The sequence below is a fragment of the Salvelinus sp. IW2-2015 genome, linkage group LG19 (assembly GCF_002910315.2).
Source record: "Salvelinus sp. IW2-2015 linkage group LG19, ASM291031v2, whole genome shotgun sequence".
Classification (NCBI taxonomy): domain Eukaryota; kingdom Metazoa; phylum Chordata; class Actinopteri; order Salmoniformes; family Salmonidae; genus Salvelinus; species Salvelinus sp. IW2-2015.
The window spans coordinates 23,231,850-23,256,277 of record NC_036859.1 but is presented as its reverse complement, the minus strand read 5'-3'; the positions used below and the strand labels follow the sequence as shown (position 1 = coordinate 23,256,277).

At 41.7% G+C, this 24,428-nt stretch overlaps 1 protein-coding gene across 1 annotated transcript in view; it reads right to left on the bottom strand.

Annotated features, from left to right (window-relative positions):
- The window catches only part of LOC111979206 (laminin subunit gamma-1), a 72,391-nt gene extending 56,059 nt beyond the window's left edge, over positions 1 to 16,332 (bottom strand). The window contains exon 1 of the mRNA XM_024009586.2: positions 15,685 to 16,332. Within this exon, the coding sequence (XP_023865354.1) occupies positions 15,685 to 16,057 (373 nt within the window). The 5' untranslated portion in view covers positions 16,058 to 16,332. The remainder of the gene's footprint in view (positions 1 to 15,684) is intronic.
- Between the last annotated feature and the right edge of the window lie 8,096 nt (positions 16,333 to 24,428).

Below are 24,428 nucleotides of genomic sequence, written 5' to 3'. Positions count from 1 at the left end.
TGCTGCTCTTTGGTAGTGCAAAGGACTGCCCCTAAACTTACCACTGCCCTTATAATTAGCTCAGAGCAGCAAGAATGTTTCAACTTCAAAGTAAACACGGATGACTGGACATCAAACAGGCTGTAGTTAAGCTTTTTAGGGATCCCCAATCACAGAATGAATATTGAGTGTAAAGTCTCCAAAAAGATAAGGTTCTGTCTTGAGGGCTGTGCGTAAGAGACTTTCCCTATAAGATTTAAAGGCATGCAGGTAAATAAAGGAACAGAGAGAGCCAGGAGAGAAAGAGGAGGATTGGCGGGATAGAGGGGACGATGTGGTCAGACGGATAGGAATGACCAAACAAAAAGGCTAATCCAGCAACTGAATAACCCCTCCCCAGGTAAAGAAAAGAGACAAAGGAGTTTTGTGAGGTTGTATGACTTTAGGAGGGGAAGGTGGGGAGCGGTCACCCATGGCTCAGATCTAAAGATAGGACTCTTTCGTCGTCAGAGACTCTAGAGGCACCTTTGATAGAGAGAGGGTTTATTCAGTTACAAGTTTAAACTGCCACAGGTGGAAATCCTAAAATGCCTGCATTTTTGCTTTAATAATGTGTCCTTGGTAAAGTTATTCCTGGTTGACAATATTTAAAAAGAACTAAGTGACACTGACCAGTGATTTGCTCACCAAGGGTGGTCAAGTCAAATACAAATGCAAGCGCACCCAAAAACTTGAATCAAATAGGCCTAATATCTAAGCTATAAATGAATAATAAAATCAGGAGTACTTCAACTACTTGCACTAACAACATAATAGTACAGTTAAAGCAAAGGCTAGCCAGCTCACTGGATTTTTTGTTGTTGCAAGAAGCACAATATTTTGCCTAATGGACAGAAAATACTAGAAATTTCGATTTACGAAGACTGAAATCCATGTGAAATTAACTAGTAGGAACTAAGATCATATCAGTGATCAGCCACWGAAGTCCAGTGGTCCTCTTTGGTTCCCGAGTGGGGCTAAGGCACTGCATCTCAGTGCAAGAGGCATCACTACAGTCCCTGGTTCGAATCCAGGCTGTATCACATCCAGCCGTGATTTGGAGTTCCATAGGGCGGCGCACAATTGGCCCAGCGCCGGGCGGCGTAGGCCGTCATTGTAAATAAGAATTTGTTCTTAACTGACTTGCCTAGTTAAATAAAGGTTAAATAAAAATAAACAAAAAGGAGGGAATGTCACAACAAAGTGAAGTAATGGCCTTGTTCCACAGGAAGAGATTATATTTGGCCAGGCAGACAAGGGATGTCAGAGCTGTGAATCTGATTATACCTCTGGCTTAACTTTGTCTGTGAAAACCCAAGTGTTCTTTGCTGAGCTGGATAAATCCAGCACAACCATATCATAATAAAATTGTTCAAAAATAAAAAATACAATTTTCAAATAGGCTGCTCTACATCTAAGCAGCTTTGCGAGAGGCCCACAAAGCCTAAGCCCAGTCCTGTCTAACATGCACAAAATATAAACTCTACACCTGTTTTAAATACCTAACACCTATGATTAAATACAGACAGAATTTTCACCAAATTTCCATGACCAACAATTGGCGGCGTCTCTGCACGTACAGTTGAAGTCGGAAGCTTACATACACCTTAGCCAAATACATTTAAACTCAGTTTCACAATACCTGACATTTAATCCTAGTAAAAATTCACTGTCTTGGGGCAGTTAGGATTACCACTTTATTTTAAGAATGTGAAATGTCAGAATAATAGAAGAGTGAATGATTTAATTCAGCTTTTATCCTTTCATCTCATTCCCAGTGGGTCAGAAGTTTACACACTCAATTAGTATTTGGTAGCATTGCCTTTAAATTGTTTAACGTGGGTCAAACGTTTTGGGTAGCATTCCACAACCTTCCCTCAATAAGTTGGGTGAATTTTGGCCCATTCATCCTGACAGAGCTGGTGTAACTGAGTCAGGTTTGTAGGCCTCCTTGCTCACACACGCTTTTTCAGTTCTGCCCACAAATTTTCTAAAGGATTGAGGTCAGGGCTTTGTGATGGCCACTCCAATACCTCGACTTTGTTGTCCTTAAGCCATTTTCCCACAACGTTGGAAGTATGCTTGGGGTCATTGTTCATTTGGAAGACCCATTTGCGACCAAGCTTTAACTTCCTGACTGATGTCTTGAGATGTTGCTTAAATATATCTACATCATTTTCCTACCTCATGATGCCATCTATTTTGTGAAGTGCACCAGTCCCTCCTGCAGCAAAGCACTCCCACATGATGCTGCCACCCCCATGCTTCACGGTTGGGATGGTGTTCTTCGACTTGCAAGCCTCCCCCTTTTTCCTCCAAACATAACGATGGTCATTATGGCCAAACAGTTCTATTTTTGATTCATCAGACCAGAGGACATTTCTCCAAAAAGTATGATCTTTGTCCCCCTTGTGCAGTTGCAAACCGTAGTCTGGCTTTATGGCTGTTTTGGATCAGTGGCTTCTTCCTTGCTGTTCGGCCTTTCAGGTAATGTCGATATAGGACTCGTTTTACTGTGGATATAGATACTTTTGAACCCGTTTCATCCAGCATCTTCACAGGGTCCTTTGCTGTTGTTCTGGGATTGATTTGCATTTCTTGCACCAAAGTACGTTCATCTCTAGGAGACAGAACGCGTCTCCTTCCTGAGCGGTATGACGGCTGCGTGGTCCCATGGTGTTTATACTTGCGTACTATTGTTTGTACAGATGAACGTGGTACCGTCAGGCACTTGGAAAMTGCTCCCAAGGTTGAAGCAGACTTGTGGAGGTCTACAATTTTTTTCCCTGGGATCTTAGCTGACTTCTTTTGATTTTCCCATAATGTCAAGCAAAGAGGCACTGAGTTTGAAGGTATGCCTTGAAATACATCCACAGGTACACCTCCAATTGACTCAAATGATGTCAATTAGCCTAACAGACYCTTCTAAAGCCATGACATCATTTTCTGGAATTTTCAAAGCTGTTTAAAGGCACAGTCAACTTAYCGTATGTAAACTTCTGACCCACTGGAATTGTGATACAGTGAATTATAAGTGAAATAATCTGTCTGTAAACAATTACCTGTGTCATGCAAAGTAGATGTCCTAACCGACTTGCCAAAACTATAGTTTGTTAACAAGAAATTTGTGGAGTGGTTAAAAAACGAGTAATGACCCCAACCTAAGTGTATGTAGACTTCCGACTTCAACTGCATAAAAAAAAGTATATGTAATGCGTTAGACACTGGGAGGTGGCTCTTTGATCCCATGTACTCCTGTCGTTGTGCAAGGCACCTAATACAACACAAAGTAGTGTGCAACTGTATAAAACACACCGTTATCAAATCAAATTAGTCACATACACATGGTTAGCAGATATTAATGCGAGTAGCGAAATGCTTGTGCTTCTAGTTCCGACAGATTACTTGTTAGATATTACTGCACTAACAAATTCAAAATGACTACTTCATACACACACACACAATGTAAGAGAATGGAAAAATAATACGTACATATAAATATATGGATGCGCGATGGCCATAGGCAAGATGCAACAGATAGTATACAATACAGCATATACATGAGTAATGTAGGATATGTAAACATTATTTAAAGTGACATTACTTAAAGTGACTCGTGATAAATAAATGTATTTTATAATGTTAAGTGGCCAGTGATTTGAGTGAGTCTGTATGTTGGCAGCAGCCTCTCTATGTTAGTGATGGCAGTCTGATGGCCTTGAAATAAAAACCTGTTTTTCAGTCTCTCGGTCTCAGCTTTGACGCACCTGTACTGACCTCGCCATCTGGATGATAGCGGGGTGAACAGGCAGTGGCTCGGGTGGTTATTGTCCTTGATGACCTTTTTGGCCTTCCTGTGACATCGGGTGCTGTAGGTGTTCTGGAGGGTAGGTAGTCTGCCTCCAGTGATGAGTTACGCAGACCGCACTACCCTCTGGAGAGCCTTGCGGTGATACAGCCCGACAGGATGCTCTCGATTGCGCATCTGTAGAAGTTTGTGAGGGGTTTAAGGTGACAAACCAAATTTCCTGAGCTGTTGCGCCTTCACCACGCTGTCTGTGTGGGTGGACCATTTCAGTTTGTCCGTCATGTGTACGCCGAGGAACTTAAAACTTCTCTAGGGATAGGGATGCCGCATGGGCTTGCAGCCTTGCAAGGGTTAACATGTTTAAATGTTTTACTCATGTCGGCCACGTTGAAGGAGAGCACACAGTCTTTGGTAMTGGGCCATATCGGTGGCACTGTARTGTCCTCAAATCACACAAGTAAGTTGTTTAATTTGTCTGGGAGCGAGATGTTGATGTCCGCGACGGGGCTGGTTTTCTTTTTGTAATCTGTGTTTATCTGTAGACCCTGCCACATACGTCTCGTGTTTGAGCCATTGAATTAACAAATAACTTTGTTAAAATGCCCAGCTACAATAAATGCAGCCTCAGGATATATGGTTTCCAGTTTAAATAGAGTGCAGTGAAGTTCTTTCAGGGCTGTCGAGGTATCTGCTTGGGGGGGGGGGGGGGGGGAATATACACGGCTGTGACTATAATCTAAGAGAATTCTCTTGAAAAATGATATCGGAATTTGATTGTAAGGAATTCTAGGTCAGGTGAACAAAAGGACTTGAATTCCTGGATTTTGTTATGATCACACCACGACTCGGTAATCATAAGGCATACACCCCCGCCCTTCTTACCAGAGAGATGTTTGTTTCTGTCGGCACGACGGATATAGAAACCCGGTGGCTGTACCAACTGACAACATATCCCGAGTGAGCCATGTTTCCGTGAAACAGAGAATGTTACAATCTCCGATGTCTCTCTGGGAAGCAACTCATTCCCTAATTTCATCCACCTTGTTGTCTAGAGACTGGACATTGGTGAGTAATATGCTCGGAAGCAGTGAATGGTGTGCTCGCCTTCTAAGTCTGACCAGGAGGCCGCTCCATCTGTCTCTGCTGCGATGACGCTGTTTTGGGTCGGCCTCTGGGATTAGAACCAATGTCCAGGGTGGAGGTCTGCCTCGGGAAAGTCGTATTCCTGGTCATAATGTTGGTAAGTTGACGTCGCTCTTATATCCATATAGTTCTTCCCAGCTGTACGTAATAACACTTAAGATTTTCTGGGCTAACAATGTAAGAAATAATACGTAAAAAAAAAAAAATACTGCATAGTTTCCTAAGGACGTGAAGCGAGGCGATCATCTCTGTCGACGCCTTCTTGCTTGGGCAACTGTATAAAACACATGTGGTCAACCCTCAGTCTGGAGAACTACTGGGTGTGCAGGCTTTTGATCAAGCTCTCCTCAAAACACAATATAGGTCTGGATTACCAGCTAATTTCTAAAATGTGGTTTGTTAGAGGAATAAAAGKTGCACACCCATTAGCTCTCCTGGAGGATGTTGACCACCCTTTACGTACACTGAGTGTACAAAACATTAGGAACACCTGCTCTTTACATGACAGACTGACCAGGTGAATCCAGGTGAAAGCTATGATCCCTTATTGATGTCACTTGTTAAATCCACTTCAATCAGTGCAGATGAAGGGAAGGAGACAGGTTAAAGAATGATTTTTAAGCCTTGAGACATGGATTGTGAATGTGTGCCACTCAGCGGGTGAATGGGCAAGACAAAAGATAAGTGCCTTTGAACGGGGTATGGTAGCAGGTGCCAGGGCACCAGTTTGTTTCAAGAACGGCAACGCTACTGTGTTTTTCACGCTCAACAGTTTCCTGTGTGTATTAAGAATGGTCCACCCCCCAAAGGAGATCCAGCCAACTTGACACAACTGTGGGAAGCATTGGAGTCAACATGGGCTAGCATCCCTGTGAAACGCTTTCGACACCTTGTAGAATCCATGCCCAACGAACTGAGGCCGTTCAGAGGGCAAAAGGGGGAGTGCAAAGCAACATGAGGAAAGTGTTCTTAATGTTTTGTACACTCAGTGTAGGTCCCAAATGGAACACAAACAGATTGTCATCTGTAGCACTATAGACTCCACTGATCAGCCTAAACAAGATCAATAACTCAATGCAGGCACACTCCTATTGAATATGCATTCACGTGTATCGTGAGTAGGCCTATGCAGTCTTCATTTACCCAGTTAATCAAGAGATTTACCATTCAAATAAAATGTTATGTAGTAAGATTGGTAAATATTAAAATGTATTGTTTGATTTTAAAATTGATCCATTAATGCATACATGGCAGTCTGGAAAATGTCACAGAAATGTTAGCATTTAATMACATATTTTATTTTACCAAGTAAGTTGACTGAGAACACATTCTCATTTACAGCAATGACCTGGGGAATAGTTATAGGGGAGAGGTGAACAAGCCAATTGTAAGCTGGGGATGATTAGGTGACCGTGATGGTATGAGGGACAGCTTGGGAATTTAGCCAGGACACCGGGGTTGACACCCCCTACTTTTACGATAAGTGCCATGGGATCTTTAGTGACCACAGAGAGTCAGGACACCAGTTTCACGTACCATCCAAAAGACTGCACCCTACACAGGGCAATGTCCCGAATCACTGCCCTGGGGCATTGGGATATTTTTTTTGACCTGAGGAAAGTGCCTCCTACTGGCCCTCCAACACCACTTCCAGCAGCATCTGGTCTCCCATCTAGGGACCAACCAGGACCAACCCTGCTTAGCTTCAGAAGCAAGCCAGCAGTAGGATGCAGGGTGGTATGCTGCTGGCTATTGAATATCGGCCTAAAATAAAAATCCGCCATCGCCCTCCTTGACCCTGAAAAAGGTGCCCTAGAAAAGCCATATTTGTTGTTCTACTTAAAAATTATAAAGAGTAAATAACAACAGTAGGGATTAACATGGGTATCTGGGAACACTTCAAATTTCCCCAGAAAATGCAATGACAAGACCCGGGAAATTAAAAACGAATTCCCAATGTCGGCACTAATGCAATTCCACTACATACACAGCATCATCACAGCATCATATTAGCAAAAAAATAATATAGCACATTATGCAAACAAGTTGCCACATGGAAGCCTTTAGCCTAGCTTATTTACGTCACACAGTCACCATAAATTCAAAGCACACGCATAATTGACACTGCCGGACTACACATGCTACCCGAATGTAGTTAATACACCCTACAGGAAACCACTACAGCATAGCTTATAAACGAACGAGTGCCTCTTTGAGCTGTCATTGTGAGACTCTTCAGATAATTTGGTTTCGGAGTTTATTTGCACTTTGTTATTTCATCATTTGCATCCTTTGTTAAATGTATCTTTGCCTTTCCCCCCAAAAATGTTTTATTCACATATCTGTGACCATCAGAAAAACCTAGGATGTTAGAAATACAAGGTGTCCACGCTGAGCTAATTCATTCACCAGCAAAACAATAGGATGACGGCTCATCGCCCCATCCCCCACCACTTTCAGATTGGTATAATTTGCAACAGCTGGCCAGTCTTAAAAAAAAAAGACTGTCTTTTATTGTGTTTGGGAAAGCCTACAAGGAACATTATGACTTGGGAACCTCAGGGGACAGAGAAAGACTTTCCCACACTGCTGCGCACCATCTCATCTCTGGGATAGAGAAACCACTTCTGTGTGCTGGCCAAAGCTATTCTGGCCGTTAACCACCTCCCAGATCACAAAGGGATAAGTTATGGTGAAGTTTTTCACATCCTGATAGTGAATACAAAAGAGTTCAAGCACAACTTCAGTAGCAGAAGATTTGGCCAGTAGTACATTGAAAGCAATATTATAWGTGTGTAGCATTAATTTAACTCTTTGAAGTATATGTAGGAATTAAATGCTATTTTGAGTGGACATGCCTCAGTCATATCAAAGTCACTAACTTGGGTTAATAAGCTATTTTACGATTGTTATCTGGATAATAGGCGGAACTGTTCATATCCTGCAGGTGTTCACTGCACGTTCATTAGGAGTAAAAGATTGAACAATGTTTTAACAGTTTGCTTTGTTAGTTTTACTTCACTAAATCATGGTGCTGCCTCTTGGAATACAAATTGTAACCAACCTTGGCAAACATTTGTGCACTGTTAAATAGCCTAAGTAGGGAGAATCCATGCCATTTAGTAAAAAGCTTCCCTTCTCCTTTAAGGATCTCAACAAATGCCTTTAAAAGTACATTTGAAACAGAAACCTCTAGGGGATGTCTCCCTCATTGTTCACATTCTTCATAGAGACTGACATTTCAGGGAATAGGTGAAGAGAATTCCCCTCAGAGATGGGCACACCATGAATATTCATTTCTCTTCTGCACTGAGTGTGGGCTAAACTGGGGAACAGAATTTGCCTGGGGATGAACTTTCCTGAACTTACAATACAAACATTATTTGTAAGGCATCATCATGTATTTGAGGCCTAGGGATTCAAGAGTGGAGGATACTGTATTAGAAAGACAGGAAACATCTTCAACCTCTAGTTAAATGTCTGCTGTGTTGTCAAGTCGGGACATGCCTTCTTCCTGCCCAAACCAGCCCTTCAAGGGCATACTGAGATTAAAGTCATCCAAGCCTTGAATATATACAAACGAAAGCTTAAATCGTAACAAAATAAATATGGTAATTTAACCAATACTTTTATTTTAAGTGACTTACCATTAACACACAAGTCACTTGTCCCTCCCCAAAAAAGGTCTCACTATTTTTACATCATTGTACGATGCATGGAATCGCTTTACAAAATAAAATGCATTACTATCTTTTTTTTTATCCATAGAGAATCAAAACAAACATGTAGGCTACTCTGCCTATTGGCTTCTTTGCCTATTCAAGCCTGCCTCAAAATACAAATACAATTTAAGGCTCTCTTGGTGGATGATTGGCCACCTTTGGTAGCCTATAAAATATTGCAACATTACAATTACAACCAGGGCTCAAACTAAAGGGTGTCCTGTCATACCTGGGCCGATTAAAAATAGGTCTACGGTTCAAAACAGACTCTGGGACGACAGATCCAAAATTCATACAACCACTGCACATTAGAAAATGTAAAAAGCAATGAGGCTGATGCAACAGATCAGTCTGTTTAGTTTAAAATGTTGACAAAGTTTATTTTCTTCATATTATAAGCTCAACAATGCGCACATGGCTGTAGGSCCCAATATTCCAAAATGCAATTAGCAGGAAAACACCGTTCTCAAAAGCGCAAGCGGTTTCATGTGATWTGAAAATCTGTTAAAAATCGAGAGGGATCGAGATCTAAAGATGTATCAACTAGCATGGGTTACTAATACAAATAGGAGTATACATTTTGCTGCTGGACAATAAAATAAAGTTGATTTGAAAACCAATAAAACATGAGAAATATGCTGGTTTCAATGGCARATTAAGCGTTTAAATAATTCTCTCAACATTTCCATGGTCGTTCGTATTTTGGCAAGACTACTTTGAAACAAGGTAAGGCATGCTTAATAAAATGACATAAAACAGCCAGGTTAACAATTGAGTTTATTTTATTTTTTACAGGGACAGTGCACATTAATCAATGTTTCAGTAAAAGTGCCGGTTTTAGCCAGCCGGCTAATTTTCAACCGCAGTCCCTGGGCAGGTTGTTAAAAACAATTACAATATAGACAATCATAGAGCAGTGAGCACACGCAGAGCAACAGAACAAAAAGCAACAAGACAAAATCCATAAAAGCAATAAAGTGTTTCCATACCTCACAAGCTACAGACAACATGGAAAGCGGCAATACACAGCTAGGGATTATGTTCACAAATCTCATTGACCTTTAGCCATGTCTTCATGTTTTTTGTGAAAGTGTGATAGGTGGTGCAGTTGTGTGTGTCTGATGGCAGTGTATTCCAGACATGGGAAGCTCTCACAGAGAAAGCGGATTTACTAAAAGTGCTTTTCCTTAAGGGAACTATACAGTCACCTCTCATGGCAGACCTTGTGGATCTGCTGCCATATGTTTGGGTTTTCTGTTTAACAAAAATACTGAGTGGAGGGGGAGCCAGGCCATTTAGGATCTTGAATACAAGACATGCGTCGGTGTATTGCACAAGATTATCCCAACTCAGGAGCTCATGCTTTCTGAGCATGTAACAGTGATGATGGCTATTGGGCTTCCTATCAAGCACTATGAAAACCTGTTTGTAGATGGACTGAATAGGTTTTAAGGTTGTACAGCAAGCGGGGGAGTATCATAGATTTGAAGAACAGTTTTTCTACCTCTTTATACGAAATTGTTTGACTACATCGGAAATTAGGTTGAATTTGGTTATTTGAATTACATTTCACATACTTTTTAAAAAGAGAGGTTGGAATCAAGTATGATGCCAAGGTACTTAAAATCAGATACCACCTGGAGCTTCTCCCCTGACACATATCTGGCTCAGTAGCATCTGTTGCCCTCTGTGAAAAACATGCAGAGTTTTTTTCACATTGAGATGCAAACACGAGTCACTGAGCCACTTTGTAACCTGGACCATTACAGTAGTGAGTTCTTGTGCAGCTTGTTGTTAGCTCTTTGCATGCACATATATCACTGTATCATCTGCATACATTTGAACTTCAGACCCAGTACAGACAGAAGGCAGATCATTAATGTACAGGCTGAACAGGAGGGGCCCCAGTATTGACCCTTGGGGCACACCCACATCATAGCTAAGAGTGGGCGACAGCTCATTGCTCACTCTGACACACTGAGTTCTGCCTTCAAGGTATGATTTCATCCATCTCAAGGCTTCGGAGGAAAGTTGAACTTGGACAATTTTGTGATGAGAATCTTATGGTTAACAGTATCCAAAGCCTTCCTTAGGTCCAGAAACACAGCCCCAACAACGCCCCCTTTTTCCATCTTGGACTTCACATTTTCCAGAAGAAAGCTAAAGCTAAGTTAAATTGGTAAACAGTTTCAAAATGCTGACCACCTCCACTCAGATTCAAGGTGGGWGATGTGCGGTGCGCAACAGGCACTGTCCTTCACTCTCCGGTCTTGTAACCATTTGATCTGAACACACCGTGCCTCGAGTATGTTGGCATAATCAAGCCTATAAACGTTAATTATCCTTTATTATCGCTGTCAAACATGACTGTCGTTTAGCATATATTTATGTAATTAAAAGTTTGGTTACATTTTCTGGCGCCTCCCTCATGTCAGCATCGMTTTGGACACGAGGCTGTAGCCAATATGCATATCACCTACACTTTGACATGTAGGCTTTTATATTTAAGTAAAAAATGGATTTGAATATTACTCCAATGTTGGCCTCTCTTATCCAATTCTGATTGGAGTAATTGTTTGATATTGTGATGAGGTTTTTTACTTCTCCATTGTGACAACTTAAATCTATATTCTTCTTGTCTGACTTTATTTTATTGTCACGGACAAGAGCTAATGTCGAGCCCTGCATCTAGGCCAATCATTCTCTAAAGAATAAGATCAAATGCATAGCCGCACAAACAGCAAGATTTTGAATGAAAATATTTTATTTGACCTCAACAAGCCAACTAGCAACAAACATACTTCGAGGGAGGTCGATGTTTCCTTCAAACAAAGGTTGGCAAACAGAATGTAAAGAGGACGGCCTGCCTTGAAAAGAAGAACACCACCATTGTGGCTTTTAGCTTCCTTTCCCACTCCCTTAGTCACCTCCCCACAGTGATTCACATAATGTGAACAATCAGTGAACTTATGCATTTAGTGATAATGGGAAACTAACAGAGGCCAATTCATGCCAGCCTTGTGTGCACTTGTGAGACTTTAATCTATTAGTAGGCCTAAGTCAATAATAAAATGATATTKAAAGTTTAATGTTGCGAATGACAGGATGTAGGAAATAAGTTGAGAATATGACTGTACAGAAATTGTTCACTTTTCCCCCTTGAACATACTGTCAACATTTAATAATATTAACAACATGGAAAGTACCGGTGACTGGAAAAATAAAAGAAACAGTTTCTTAAATAGGGCGTTGGGCCACCCCGAGCCAGAACAGCTTTAATGCACCGTGGCATAGATTCTACAAGTYTCTGGATATATAGGGTTGGGCTGTATGCAGATTTTCATACTGTCATACCGTTTCTGTACCATACCAGGGTATACGGTATTACCGGAAGTGCACACAAAGTGGCTCTACTTAAACATAAAAACGCACAAAATTTATGCAACCAGAAAATTGGATTGAATATCTCTGCTGTAACCAAGAAGCGTGATCTTGAAATCAAGCCACTTAGCTAGCAAGTTAACTGGAGCCCTGAGTTTGATATCATTTTCTTATAGTTATACTTAACTTATAGTTAAAAGCAGTGGCGTAGCACACACACAAATTTTTTAGAAACGGTATTCAAATTCATATCATTGGTATTTTGCCCAAGCCTAGTCTGGAACTCTTCCATCATTTGGTGTTTTGTTGATGGTGGTGGAAAACACCGTCTCAGGCACAGCTCCAGAATCTCCCATAAGTGTTCAATTGGGTTGAGATCTAGTGACTGAGGAGGCCATAGCATATGGTTTATGTCATTTTCATGCTCATCAAACCATTCAGTGACCACTCGTGCCCTGTGGATGGGGGGGATTGTTATCCTATGGGGGCATAGCCATGGTAGCCAAAATAATGGCCCCATCTAGCATTTTTATACATGACCCTAAGCATGATGGGATGTTAATAGCTTAATTGACTCAGGAACAACACCTGTGTGGAAGCACCTGCTTTTAAACAACGTTGTATCCCTCATTTACTCAAGTGTTTCCATTATTTTGGGACCATTATTTTGGGACCTTTATGTCAGATAACACGGTAGTGTTCATGCCATTTATAGTAATCACTCTAATATCAATAAGACAGCATCAGCAATCCTGAATGTTAGGGCTCATTGCACCAGGAGCTTAGGTAATGAGAAGAGTCAATTGGAATTGCAAACTTGAGTGCTACTTCACAAAAGGAAATGATATTTTCCTACCCCTGGCTATGGTGTGCTTATCTTGAAGTGTATTGTGCTTTGAGGGTGTTATGGCGGAATGTGTAGACCGAACATGTAGTGTTGGTCCCATGTTTCATGAGCGGAAATAAAATAACCCAGAAATTTTCCTTACACACACAAAAAAAATGCTTAATTTCTCTCAAATGTTGTGCACAAATTTGTTTACATCCCTGTTAGTGAGCATTTCTCCTTTGCCAAGAGACAATCAATCCACTTTACAGGTGTGGCATATCAAGAAGCTGATTAAATAGCATGATCATTACACTGCTGCACTTAGGGCTGTTGCGGTGACCGTATTACCGGCACACTGTCGGTCATGAGTCATGAAGGCAGTCAATTTCCTCATGACCGTTTATTCATGGTAATTAGGCTTTTCCCAGCTCTGATGCTGCTCTGGTCATTAGTAGCCTACCAAACTTTCAAACTGCCTGGTACTTAGTACTCTATTGTCCCTCTAACCACTCTGACATCAAGGCAAATGTAATCAAAAATCTAATCAAACACTTGAGAGCCCATGTTGCACAACATTTCTATTGGCTATGCAACTGCGGGGAAAAAAACTGATTTCCATTAATAAAAAGAGGATCCCATGAGCTTTCTATAGGCCAGGCCTACTATATTTACTATAGTAAGCACATTGGTTACATTTACAACAGGAGTATAGGCTACCTGGGAGGCATGAAAACAAGCCACGGGGGAAAAGCGTCCTCCATTTGCTATTGTAGGCTGTGTGTGGAAGCCAAATATGTTTATGTTAATTGACGGTCAATTACCGTGAGACTGACAGTTATTTGCTTGACAATCACCGCTGACGAAATTGCGTGACCGCCACAGCCCTAGGTGCAATAAAAGGCCACTAAATGTCTCAAGTTATGAGGGAGGCAGCAATTGACATGCTGACTGCAGGAATGTCTACCAGAGCTGTTGCCAGAGAATTGGACGTTAATTTCTCTACTATAAGCTGCCTACAACATCGTTTTAGAAAATTTGGCAGTACGTCTAACCGGCCTCACAACCGCAGACCACGCGTATGGCGTTGTGTGGACGAGTGGTTTGCTAATGTCAATGTTATGAACAGATTTCCCCATGGGGGCAGTGGGGTTATTGAATAGGCAGGTATAAGCTACAGACAAAAAACACAATTGTATTTTATCGAGGGCAATTTGAATGCAAAGACACACCTTGATGAGATCCTGAGGCCCATTGTCGTGCCATTCATCCTCCGCCATCACCTCATGTTTCAGCATGATAATACACGGCCCCATGTCGCAAAGATCTGTACACAATTCCCGGAAGCTGAAAATGTACAATTTCTTCCATGGCCTGCATACTCACCCGACATGTRACCCATTGAGCATGTTAGGGATACTTTGGATCAACGTGTACGACAGTGTGTTCCAGTTCCTGCAAATATCCAGCAACTTCACAGAGCCATTGAAAAGGGACAAGATTCCACAGGCCACAATCAACAGCCTGATCAACTCTATGCGAAGGAGATGTCATACTGCATGAGGCAAATGGTGGACACACACCAGATACCGACTAGCTATCTAATCCAAACTCCTACTTAAAAAAAAAAAGTATGTGACCAACAGATGTATATCTGTATTCCCAGTCATGTGATATCTGCAGATTAGGGCCCAATGTATTTATTTCAATTGACTGATAGTTCATATATGAACTCAGTAAAATCTTTGAAATTGTTGCGTTTATATAATTTTTCATTATAGAATAGGTGACTACAGTCCTCCACCAGCTTATCAAAGTGTGTTACCTTAGGCTACAAAGAAGCTACAAGGAGACCTGACTAAACCACTCAGGAATGTCGAGCACTAAAACAGTAGTGCTGGGTCAATACTGAAACTCGTCTCAAATACGTCATGGAACGTTTTTCATTTGAAATTAACTCTAGAAAAAGCACTCTTCCAATCATTATTGGAAGGACAGTTATATTTCACAACATGTGACCCCCCTACAGTTGAACTTAAAATGTCTCGCATCATCGTCCATTTAATCTGGCCTACTCTATAAAGTACTCATTAGTCAAAGCTAACAAGACCCAGATGGAGCATTTGATATTCATAGCTCGAGTCTAGAACTTTCAGCTGTGCGGCAGTTTGCGCAAATTTCAGTATGTAAAAGTATAACTAACTGAGAAATCTATTCCTCTGGTTAAATGTAATGCATGAAGAGCATGATAACCGTTTTCATGACTCTGAATACACAAAGAAAACGCAAATATATATTTTAGGCATATTTTACACAGATTGAATTCAATGAGCTGACAAGGTTAAAAAACTGTCGCTCTGCGCCTGAACAATGCAGTTATCCCACTGTTCCTAGACAGTCATTGAAAATAAGAATTTGTTCTTAACTGACTTGCCTAGTTAAATAAAGGTAAAATAAAAATTAATAATAAAGCGTATCTACTGATGGCGTCAGGAGCTGTCTTGTCCGCCGCAAAGAATTGAGCAGTCAGTGTGTGATTGCCATACAAACATTGTTGCACATCTCGGCTTGTCAACTAGGATTTGTTTTCAAATTGAAACTTTGTAATCAAACCTATTCTATTCGTGGTCCATTTTAACAGTTGTTTCGAGGTCAATGTTTGCTCCGAGTTAAAAAGCCACCCCCTAATCCGTCTGCAGATGAGATGAATAGTGCTCTTACGGTAACGGTAGCTAAACATATTGGACTGTTTTATGCGCTTGAAACATAATAAAACCAACACTTACCAAGATGAAGAGTTAGATTGATTGAGTGTGGATACTGGATGCCCGCTAACATAGTTTGACTTTGCCACCAGGTGGTGTCCTGTTGATTGTTGTAATCGGTGAGGTACACAGCACTGTGGTGTTGTCTGCGATCCCTGGCATCGCAGATGTGGCACGACTTGGTGACCCCCGTAACCCCGGTTTGTACGCAGTATTCTTCTGGTGGAGAGCCACAAGTATTGGTAGCTACCACAGTGACATTGAAAGCAGCGTTGACAAACTCTGGCATGCATCGCTGAGGACGACTCGAATCGTCAGTGCATTCATCCATAGCACTGTGGCTGAAGACAGCCAAACAAGTAAATGAAAACAAAACTTGAATAACCCAACGCATTCTCAGCTATTCTAAAAGCCGTTTCAAACTTAAGCTACAACTACACGAATCCCTCTATTACACCTTTGAACTTTCAACTTATTGGTAACTACCCAGTTACCGCAATCTTGATAAAACAAGTAAAACCATGCGGAAAACTTTCAATCGCTTCTCTTTAAAAATGCGTTTGTTCCTTCCAGAATTATTGTCCTTGCTCTAACGCAGACTTCCACGGTCTCAGTGCTTTGTGTCCACCGCCATGGAGAAACTTCAGAAGGAAAATAACTATATCCGACTACACCCTAGGATCTACTGCGCAAGTCAAAACTTGGGAAAAAATCTCGACGTCGACTTCCGCGTGAAGGATGCTTTGATGACGCGCCGAATCTTTTACGAGTTTAACATAACATTCTTCAAACTATCACCACTGTTTTAGTTTTCCACTCTTTTGACAGTGCGTATTGCCTGCCAGAAACGCAAAACCGCATAGGAAGAGTGGGCATTTCAATACAACACGACAAACAAAACTTCGACACAGTATCAACCATGCATTATTTATTTATAAACTAGTGAAAAAAAGCGAGGCGGTTGTCAAATTAAAAACGCCTATCTGCAGGTAATATTAAGACACGTTAATGAATAAACATATAGGAGTTGAAAAATAGTATCTATTAGTATAGCTAACAAGATCATACATTTCAGGCATTTAGAGCTTACATTTTTAAATGCATTTTTTCTTATTTAACTGTTAAATTAACCTTGCATTGTTATGCACAGACACCATTTTTGTCAATTTGACATTTATCTCAGGTGGGCTTAAAGGTATAGTAGCACAAAAAGCACTCCCTCTATACAGAGTGTAAATGGTAATAAATATATATATTTCAATATGATCAATACTAACGTTGCATAATATTGTAGTCTAATGTGTCTATTTATACCACAAACCATTGGTTTCCAAATATTTTCGAAATAGACTTTGCTATTCTGTCTTATTCATCTTAAATCACTGTTCCAACTAAGCCCAGTATGTTCCTATTAAGCCCGATTTGTATTGAAACATATGGATAGTGTTGATATCCCTAATATTCAGTGAACGTGAGCATAAATATTTTTTGTTCAGATTTAAGTTGATTAAAACAAACAAAATAGTTACGCATAAGTTGCATCTATCCATGGTGCCTTTACCAAGATTAGAAACGATTAGGAACAATTAAAAACCTCTGTACTCTCGCCAAGACATTTGGAATGGACAGTTGGTCGTTGATGCGGACAGAAAATAATAAGATCAGGGTTGAGGGATAGTTTTGGACAAAAATGCAAACAAATGAGGGACAAGAAGATGACTACTCGTGCACTTTTGGGTGGGGGCAATGTCATATTGTTGTCCTTCATTCATCCTGGTGATTCTGTTTTTAGCTCCACCCCCTGTACTTTTGTAATACAACAGTAGAGGGGGAGATTTGAAACTGTCTTCAGATAGTTCAATTTGTCTTCCTAAAACCTAATTAAGAAGAATAGCAATACAGCAGATGTGAATCAGCTTTCAGATAATTAATTTGAAGTTGTGTGTTAGTTGAAAAAAAAGACACTAATCATGTCTTGACTGAAGTCTATGATTAGTTGAATTAGGTTGACAAGAACAAAAGCCTAAGTCCGCATTGATCTCTGTGGATATGATTGGACACCCCTCTGTTGAGTGCCACTTTCATGCTGAATAGTAATGATCAGTTTATATTTTAAGGGATATTAATATAATACAATTTTATATAAGAAATGTCAGTTTGTAAGTTAACATTTGGAAATTTATTCAAATGTATGAATTAAGAGGTGGGCTTATTTGGAACACCCATGAGCTTAATAAAATGGGTACATTCGTTACCCTTTAAGCCCAGTCCAAACTCATCAAATATTTGTATGTCTTATTAAAAAAAAATTGTAAGTACAGTCCTAAAACTTCACATGAGAGATTCATCTTTTAATTTATACTCACTTTTCAGATTATTATTATTWTTTTTTAACTAGGCGTGTCAGTTAAGAACAAATTCTTATTTACAATGACGGCCTACCCCGGCCAAACCCTAACGACACTGGGCCAATTGTGCGGCGCCCTATTGGACTCCCAATCACYGCCGGTTGTGATACAGCCTCTCATCGAACCAGGGTTTGTAGTGATGCCTCGAGCACTGAGATGCTGCGCCACTCGGAAGCCTAATATTAGGGCAATATGTTAGAAATGTCTAAACTTAGATTTTGGTGTGGTTAAAAGGTACACTTACCCTAATCAAAAAAACATAATTTGTAGGCATAAACTTTTCTCATTGGTTGTCAAAAATGGGTCACCAAATGGCATCTCAATAGCAATGAATCTCAACAATTATTTTGTAGCATTCTGTGTCATAAACCCAAACTTTTTCTTAGGCAGTGTGCAGCAGAGGCATCCCAAAACAAAATACAGAACTGCCCTTAAGAACCTAGATTTTCTATTGAAACCAAGTTAAGTCTATTAAAAAGTAAGCGAGAGATAAGCAGGAGGGTTATTGTCCTGCCTAAGTAGGCTTGGGCGATATACCGTTTATACTGTATACCAGGGTATTTCAAAATACCAACAGTATGATTTTCCATGGGGGCACGTGCAACGCCATTGCTTATAACTAACTATAAGAAATCTATGATGTGTCATTTGATTTGCTAACTTGCTAGCTAAGTGGCTAGATGTCAGGATTAAACTTCTTGGTTACAGCAGAGACATTCAATGCCCTCCTGGATCCCACAACCCTGCTTGTGGGAAATGACGAAGAGCTCTTATAGGACCAGGGCACAAATAATAATATTCTAATATTCAATAATTTTGCTCTTTATTTAGCCATCTTACATATAAAACTTTATTTCTTAATCGAAAATTGTGAAAAACTCACCACAGGTTAATGAGAAGGGTGTGCTTGAAAGGATGCACATAACTCTGCAAAGTTAGGTTGTATTGGAGAGAGTCTCAGTCTTTTCATTTTCCACACAGTCTGTGCCTGGATTTAGTTTTCATGCTAGTGAGGGCCGAGAATCCACTCTCACATAGGTATGTGGTTGCAAAGGGTATCAGTGTCTTAAAAGCTCAATTTGCCAAGGCAGGATACCCTTGAGGGTAAAAGGTGCGCGCTAACCAAGGTTGCCAGGTGCACGGTGCTTCTTCCGACACATTGGTGCGGCTGGCTTCCGGGTTGGATGCGCGCTGTGTTAAGAAGCAGTGCGGCTTGGTTGGGTTGTGTTTCGGAGGACGCATGGCTCTCGACCTTCGTCTCTCCCGAGCCCGTACGGGAGTTGTAGCGATGAGACAAGATAGTAATTACTAACAATTGGATACCACGAAATTGGGGAGAAWTTTTTTTTCAACAAGCTGTTCTGTGAAAATTTTATTTAAGCACGAAATCTGGCAGTGGCTTCTGATTAAATAAAATGTGTCAGAGGAAACACCGTGCACCTGGCAACCTTGGTTAGTGCGCACTGCGCCCGGCCCGCCACAGGAGTCGCTGGTGCGCGATGGGACAAGGATATCCCTACCGGCCAAACCCTCCCTAACCCGGACGACGCTAGGCCAATTGTGCGTCGCCCCACGGACCTCCCGGTCGCGGCCAGCTGCGACAGAATCTGGGCGCGAACCCAGAATCTCTGGTGGCACAGCTAGCGCTGCGATACAGTGCCCTAGACCACTGCGCCACCCGGGAGGCCCCAGCTTGTTGAAATTTTGATGAGGCTTTCTTGTTCAGATATCTGTAAGTGGACTGGAGGCATGGCATGAAAGGGATAGCGAATCCAGTTTGTGTCATCTGTTTCGGGAAAGTACCTGRGTAATTGCACACCCAACTGACTCAGGTGCTTCGCAATATCACATTTGACATTGTCCGTAAACTTAAGTTCATTTGCACACCAAATAAATTATACAATMATGGAACGACCAGTGTGTTGTCCATGTTAATGCAGACAACTTCTTAATCATAGCCTCAATTTTGTCCCGCACACTGAATATAGTTGCAGAGTCCCTGTAAATCATAGATCGAGATGATTCAGGCGAGAAAAAACATCACCCAGATAAGCCAGTCGTGAGAAACTCGTCATCATGCAAGTGGTCAGACAAGTGAAAATTATGATCAGCAAAGAAAACTTTAAGGTCATCTCTCAATAAAAAAAAACATGTCAATACTTTGCCCCTTGATAACCAGCGTCTGTATATTGGAAATTTCTATCAGCACGTTAAATGTGCGCAACCAGAGGGGAAAAGATTCTAGACCACCTTTACTCCAAAAAGACGCATAAAAAGCTCTCCCATGCCTTCCATTTGGCAAATCTGACCATAATTCTATCCTCCCGATTCCCGCTTACAAGCAAAAATTAAAGCAGGAAGCGCCAGTGACTAGATCAATAAAAAAGTGGTCAGATGAAGCAGATGCTAAGCTACAGGACTGTTTTGCTAGCACAGACTGGAATATTTCCGGGATTCCTCCGATGGCATTGAGGAGTATACTGTTGATAAATCGTTATTGGAGACAGGAGATCAAGTTGAGACATAGGACGAGGAGTATATTGTATAATAAGGCAGTTTATTCAAAGGTAAAGATATCTGGCAAATCGTGCTGCACGGCCCCGTTCTGTCTGACTCGTATGGAATCGTCGGAAAAGAGGCCCTAAACATATTGTGCAGATTATATATGCAGTAAATGACTTAGGTTGAATCTGGTAGTCTGGCCTTCTGATTGGTCGATCTGGGTCGTGGGTAGTCCTGTTCGGGCCTGGTGTCGACGTTCCATTGGCTCTTAACATAGTTCTTTGTCTTGAGTCACAACCTTGGAAAGAATGTGTATGCCTAATGTTGTTTCAGGGGCCTGTTCTGAGTGGGGMGTGTGTGTGTCTGTGGTTAGTATCTAATGAGACCAGCATGTGTCTAAAGAGAAAGAAAGGGTGGGTGCATTTTGTACAAAGGATAGCTTATGTTGAGAAGTTGTTATAACAAGTTTCCAGTATCTATTACAATTTCTTACAATACCACATCAGTCATTGGCTTCATCAATAGGTGCATCGATGACGTCGTCCCCACAGCGACCGTATGTACATACCCCAACCAGAAGCCATGGATTACGGGCAACATCCACACTGAGCTAAAGGCTAGAGCRTCCGCTTTCAAGGAGCGGGACTCTAACCCGGAAGCTTATAAGAAATCCCGCTATGCCCTCTGACGAACCATCAAACAAGCAAAGCGTCAATACAGGACTAAGATCGAGTGGTACTACACCGGCGCTGATGCTCGCCGGATGTGGCAGGGCTTGCAAACCATTACAGACTACAAAGGGAAGCACAGCCCGAGAGTTGCCCAGTGACACGAGCCTACCAGACGAGCTAAACTACTTCTATGCTCGCTTCGAGGCAAAAAACACTGAAACATGCATGAGAGCATCAGCTGTTCGGACGACTGTGTGATCACGCTCTCCGCAGCCGTTGTGAGTAAGACCTTGAAACAGGTCAACATTTACAAGGTCGCAGGGTCAGACGGATTACCAGGACGTGTACTGCGAGCATGCGCTGACTAACTAGCAAGTGTCTTCACTGACATTTTCAACCTCACCCTGTCCGAGTCTGTAATATCAACATGTTTCAAGCAGACCACCATAGTACCTGTGCCCAAGAACACTAAGATAACCTGTCTAAATGACTACCYACCTGTAGCACTCACGTCTGTAGTCATGAAGTGCTTTGAAAGGCTGGTCATGGCTCACAAACCATTATCCTAGAAACCCAAGACCCACTCCAATTTGCATACCGCCCCAACAGATCCACAGATGATGCAATCTCTATTGCACTCCACACTGCCCTTTCCCACCTGGACAAAAGGAACACCTATGTGAGAATGCTATTCATTGACTACAGCTCAGCGTTCAACACCATAGTGCCCTCAAAGCTCATCAATAAGCTAAGGACCCTGGACTAAACACCTTCCTCTGCAACTGGATCCTGGACTTCCTGACAGGCCGCCCCTAGGTGGTAAAGGTAGGTAACAACACATTTGCCACGCTGATCCTCAACACAGGGGCCTCTCAGGGGTGCGTGCTCAGTCCCCTCCTGTACTCCCTGTTCACTCATGACTGCACGGCCAGGCACGACTCCAACATCATCATTAAGTTTGCCGATGACAAAACAGTGGTAGGCCTGATCACAGACAACGACGAGAGGGAGGAGGTCAGAGACCTGGCCGTGTGGTGCCAGGACAACAACCTCTCCCCCAACGTGATCAAGAGAAAGGAGATGATTGTAGACTACAGGAAAAGAGGACCGAGCACACCCCCATTCTCATCAACGGGGCTGCAGGTTGTGAGCTTCAAGTTCCTTGGTGTCCACATCACCAACAAACAAACATGGTCTCAAGCACACCAAGACAGTTGTGAAGAGGGCCCTACAAAACCAATTCCCCCTCAGGAGACTCAAAAGATTTGGCATGGGTCCTCAGATCCTCAAAAGGTTCTACGGCTGCACCATCGAGAGCATCCTGTCCGGTTGCATCACTGCCTGGTATGGCAACTGCTCGGCCTCCGACAGCAAGGCACTACAGAGGGTAGTGCGAATGGTCCAGTACATCACTGGGCAAAGCTTCCTGCCATCCAGGACCTCTATACCAGACGGTGTCAGAGGAAGGCACTAAACATTGTCAAAGACTCCAGCCACCCAAATCATAGACTGTTCTCTCTGCTACCGCACGGCAAGCGGTACCAGAGCACCAAGTCTAGGTCCAAGAGGCTCCTAAACAGCTTCTACCCCCAAGCCGTAAGACTCCTGAACACCTACCTCTTTTACACCACTGATACTTTGTTGTTATCATACATGCAGTCACTTTAATAACTCTACCTACATGTACATATTACCTCAACCAACCGGTACCCCCCTGTATATAGTCTCGCTATTGTTATTTTACTGCTGCTCTTTAATTACTTGTCACTTTGATTTCTTATTCGTATTTTTGAAACTGCATTATTGGCTAGGGGCTCGTAAGTAAGCATGTCACTGTAAGGTTGTATTCGGCACATGTGACTAATGACTTTTAAAGAAATTGTATTTTCTCTAAAAGTTAACCATTTTCACTGTAGTGTCCAAAACAGCTTTCAAGCCATCAGGCATTCCTTTGGCAGCAAGAGCCTCTCGGTGGATGCTGCAGTGTACCAACAATACAGATACCAACATGAGCAGCAGCTACGTTTGGCTACATATGGCTCGTTAGTGGAATTCCCGTGAGAGAGAAACGGTGAATGTGATTGGATGTTAATTATTTGACTAGGCTACCTGTATTTGACATTGTGTTGTTATTTTGTTGAACACTAGATGGGTAAATTTTATTTTTGGCGGTGAAACGAGGCTACTCAGGCGAGAAAAAAACCTAACCCAAATGTATAGCCCCGTTTGAAAATATAAATGGACTGTTTGAAAATGTGAAAAAAATAAGATATATACACTACCGTTCAAAAGTTTGGGGTCACTTAGAAATGAACTTGTTTTTGAAAGACAAGCAAATTTTTTGCCCATTAAAATAACATCAAATTTATCAGAAATACAGTATTCACATTGTTAATGTTGTAAATGACGTGTAGCTGGAAATGACAGATTTTTTTTATTGGATATCCACATAGTCGTACAGAGACCCATTATCAGCAACCATCACTCCTGTGTTCCAATGGCACGTTGTGTTAGCTATTCCATGTTTATAAATTTAAAAAGGCTAATTCATCATTGGAAAACCCTTTTGCAATTATGTTAGCACAGCTGAAAACTGTTGTTCTGATTAAGGAAGCAATAAAACTGGCCTTCTTTAGACTAGTTGAGTATCTGGAGCATCAGCATTTGTGGGTTCGATTACAGGCTCAAAATAGCCAGAAACAAAGCACTTTCTTCTGAAACTCAATCTATTCTTGTTCTGAGAAATGAAGGCTAATCCATGCGAGTAATTGCCAAGAAACTGAAGATCTCATACAATGCTGTGTCCTATTCCCTTCACAGAACAGCACAAACTGGCTCTAATCAGAATAGAAAGAGGAGTCGGAGGCCCCGGTGGACAACTGAGCAAGCAGGACAAGTACACTAGAATGCCTAGTTTGAGAAATAGACGCCTCTCAAGTCCTCAACTGGCAGCGTCATTAAATAGTACCCGCAAAACACCAGTCTCAACGTCAACAGTGAAGATGCGACTCGGATGCTGGCCTTCTAAGCAGAGTTGCAAAAAAAAAAGCCATATCTCAGACTGGCCAATAAAAAGAAAAGATTAAGATGGGCAAAAGAACAGACACTGGACAGAGGAACTCAGCCTAGAAGGCTAGCATCCCGGAGTGACACAAAACATGTCAGTTTGTCAATTTCACAAGGT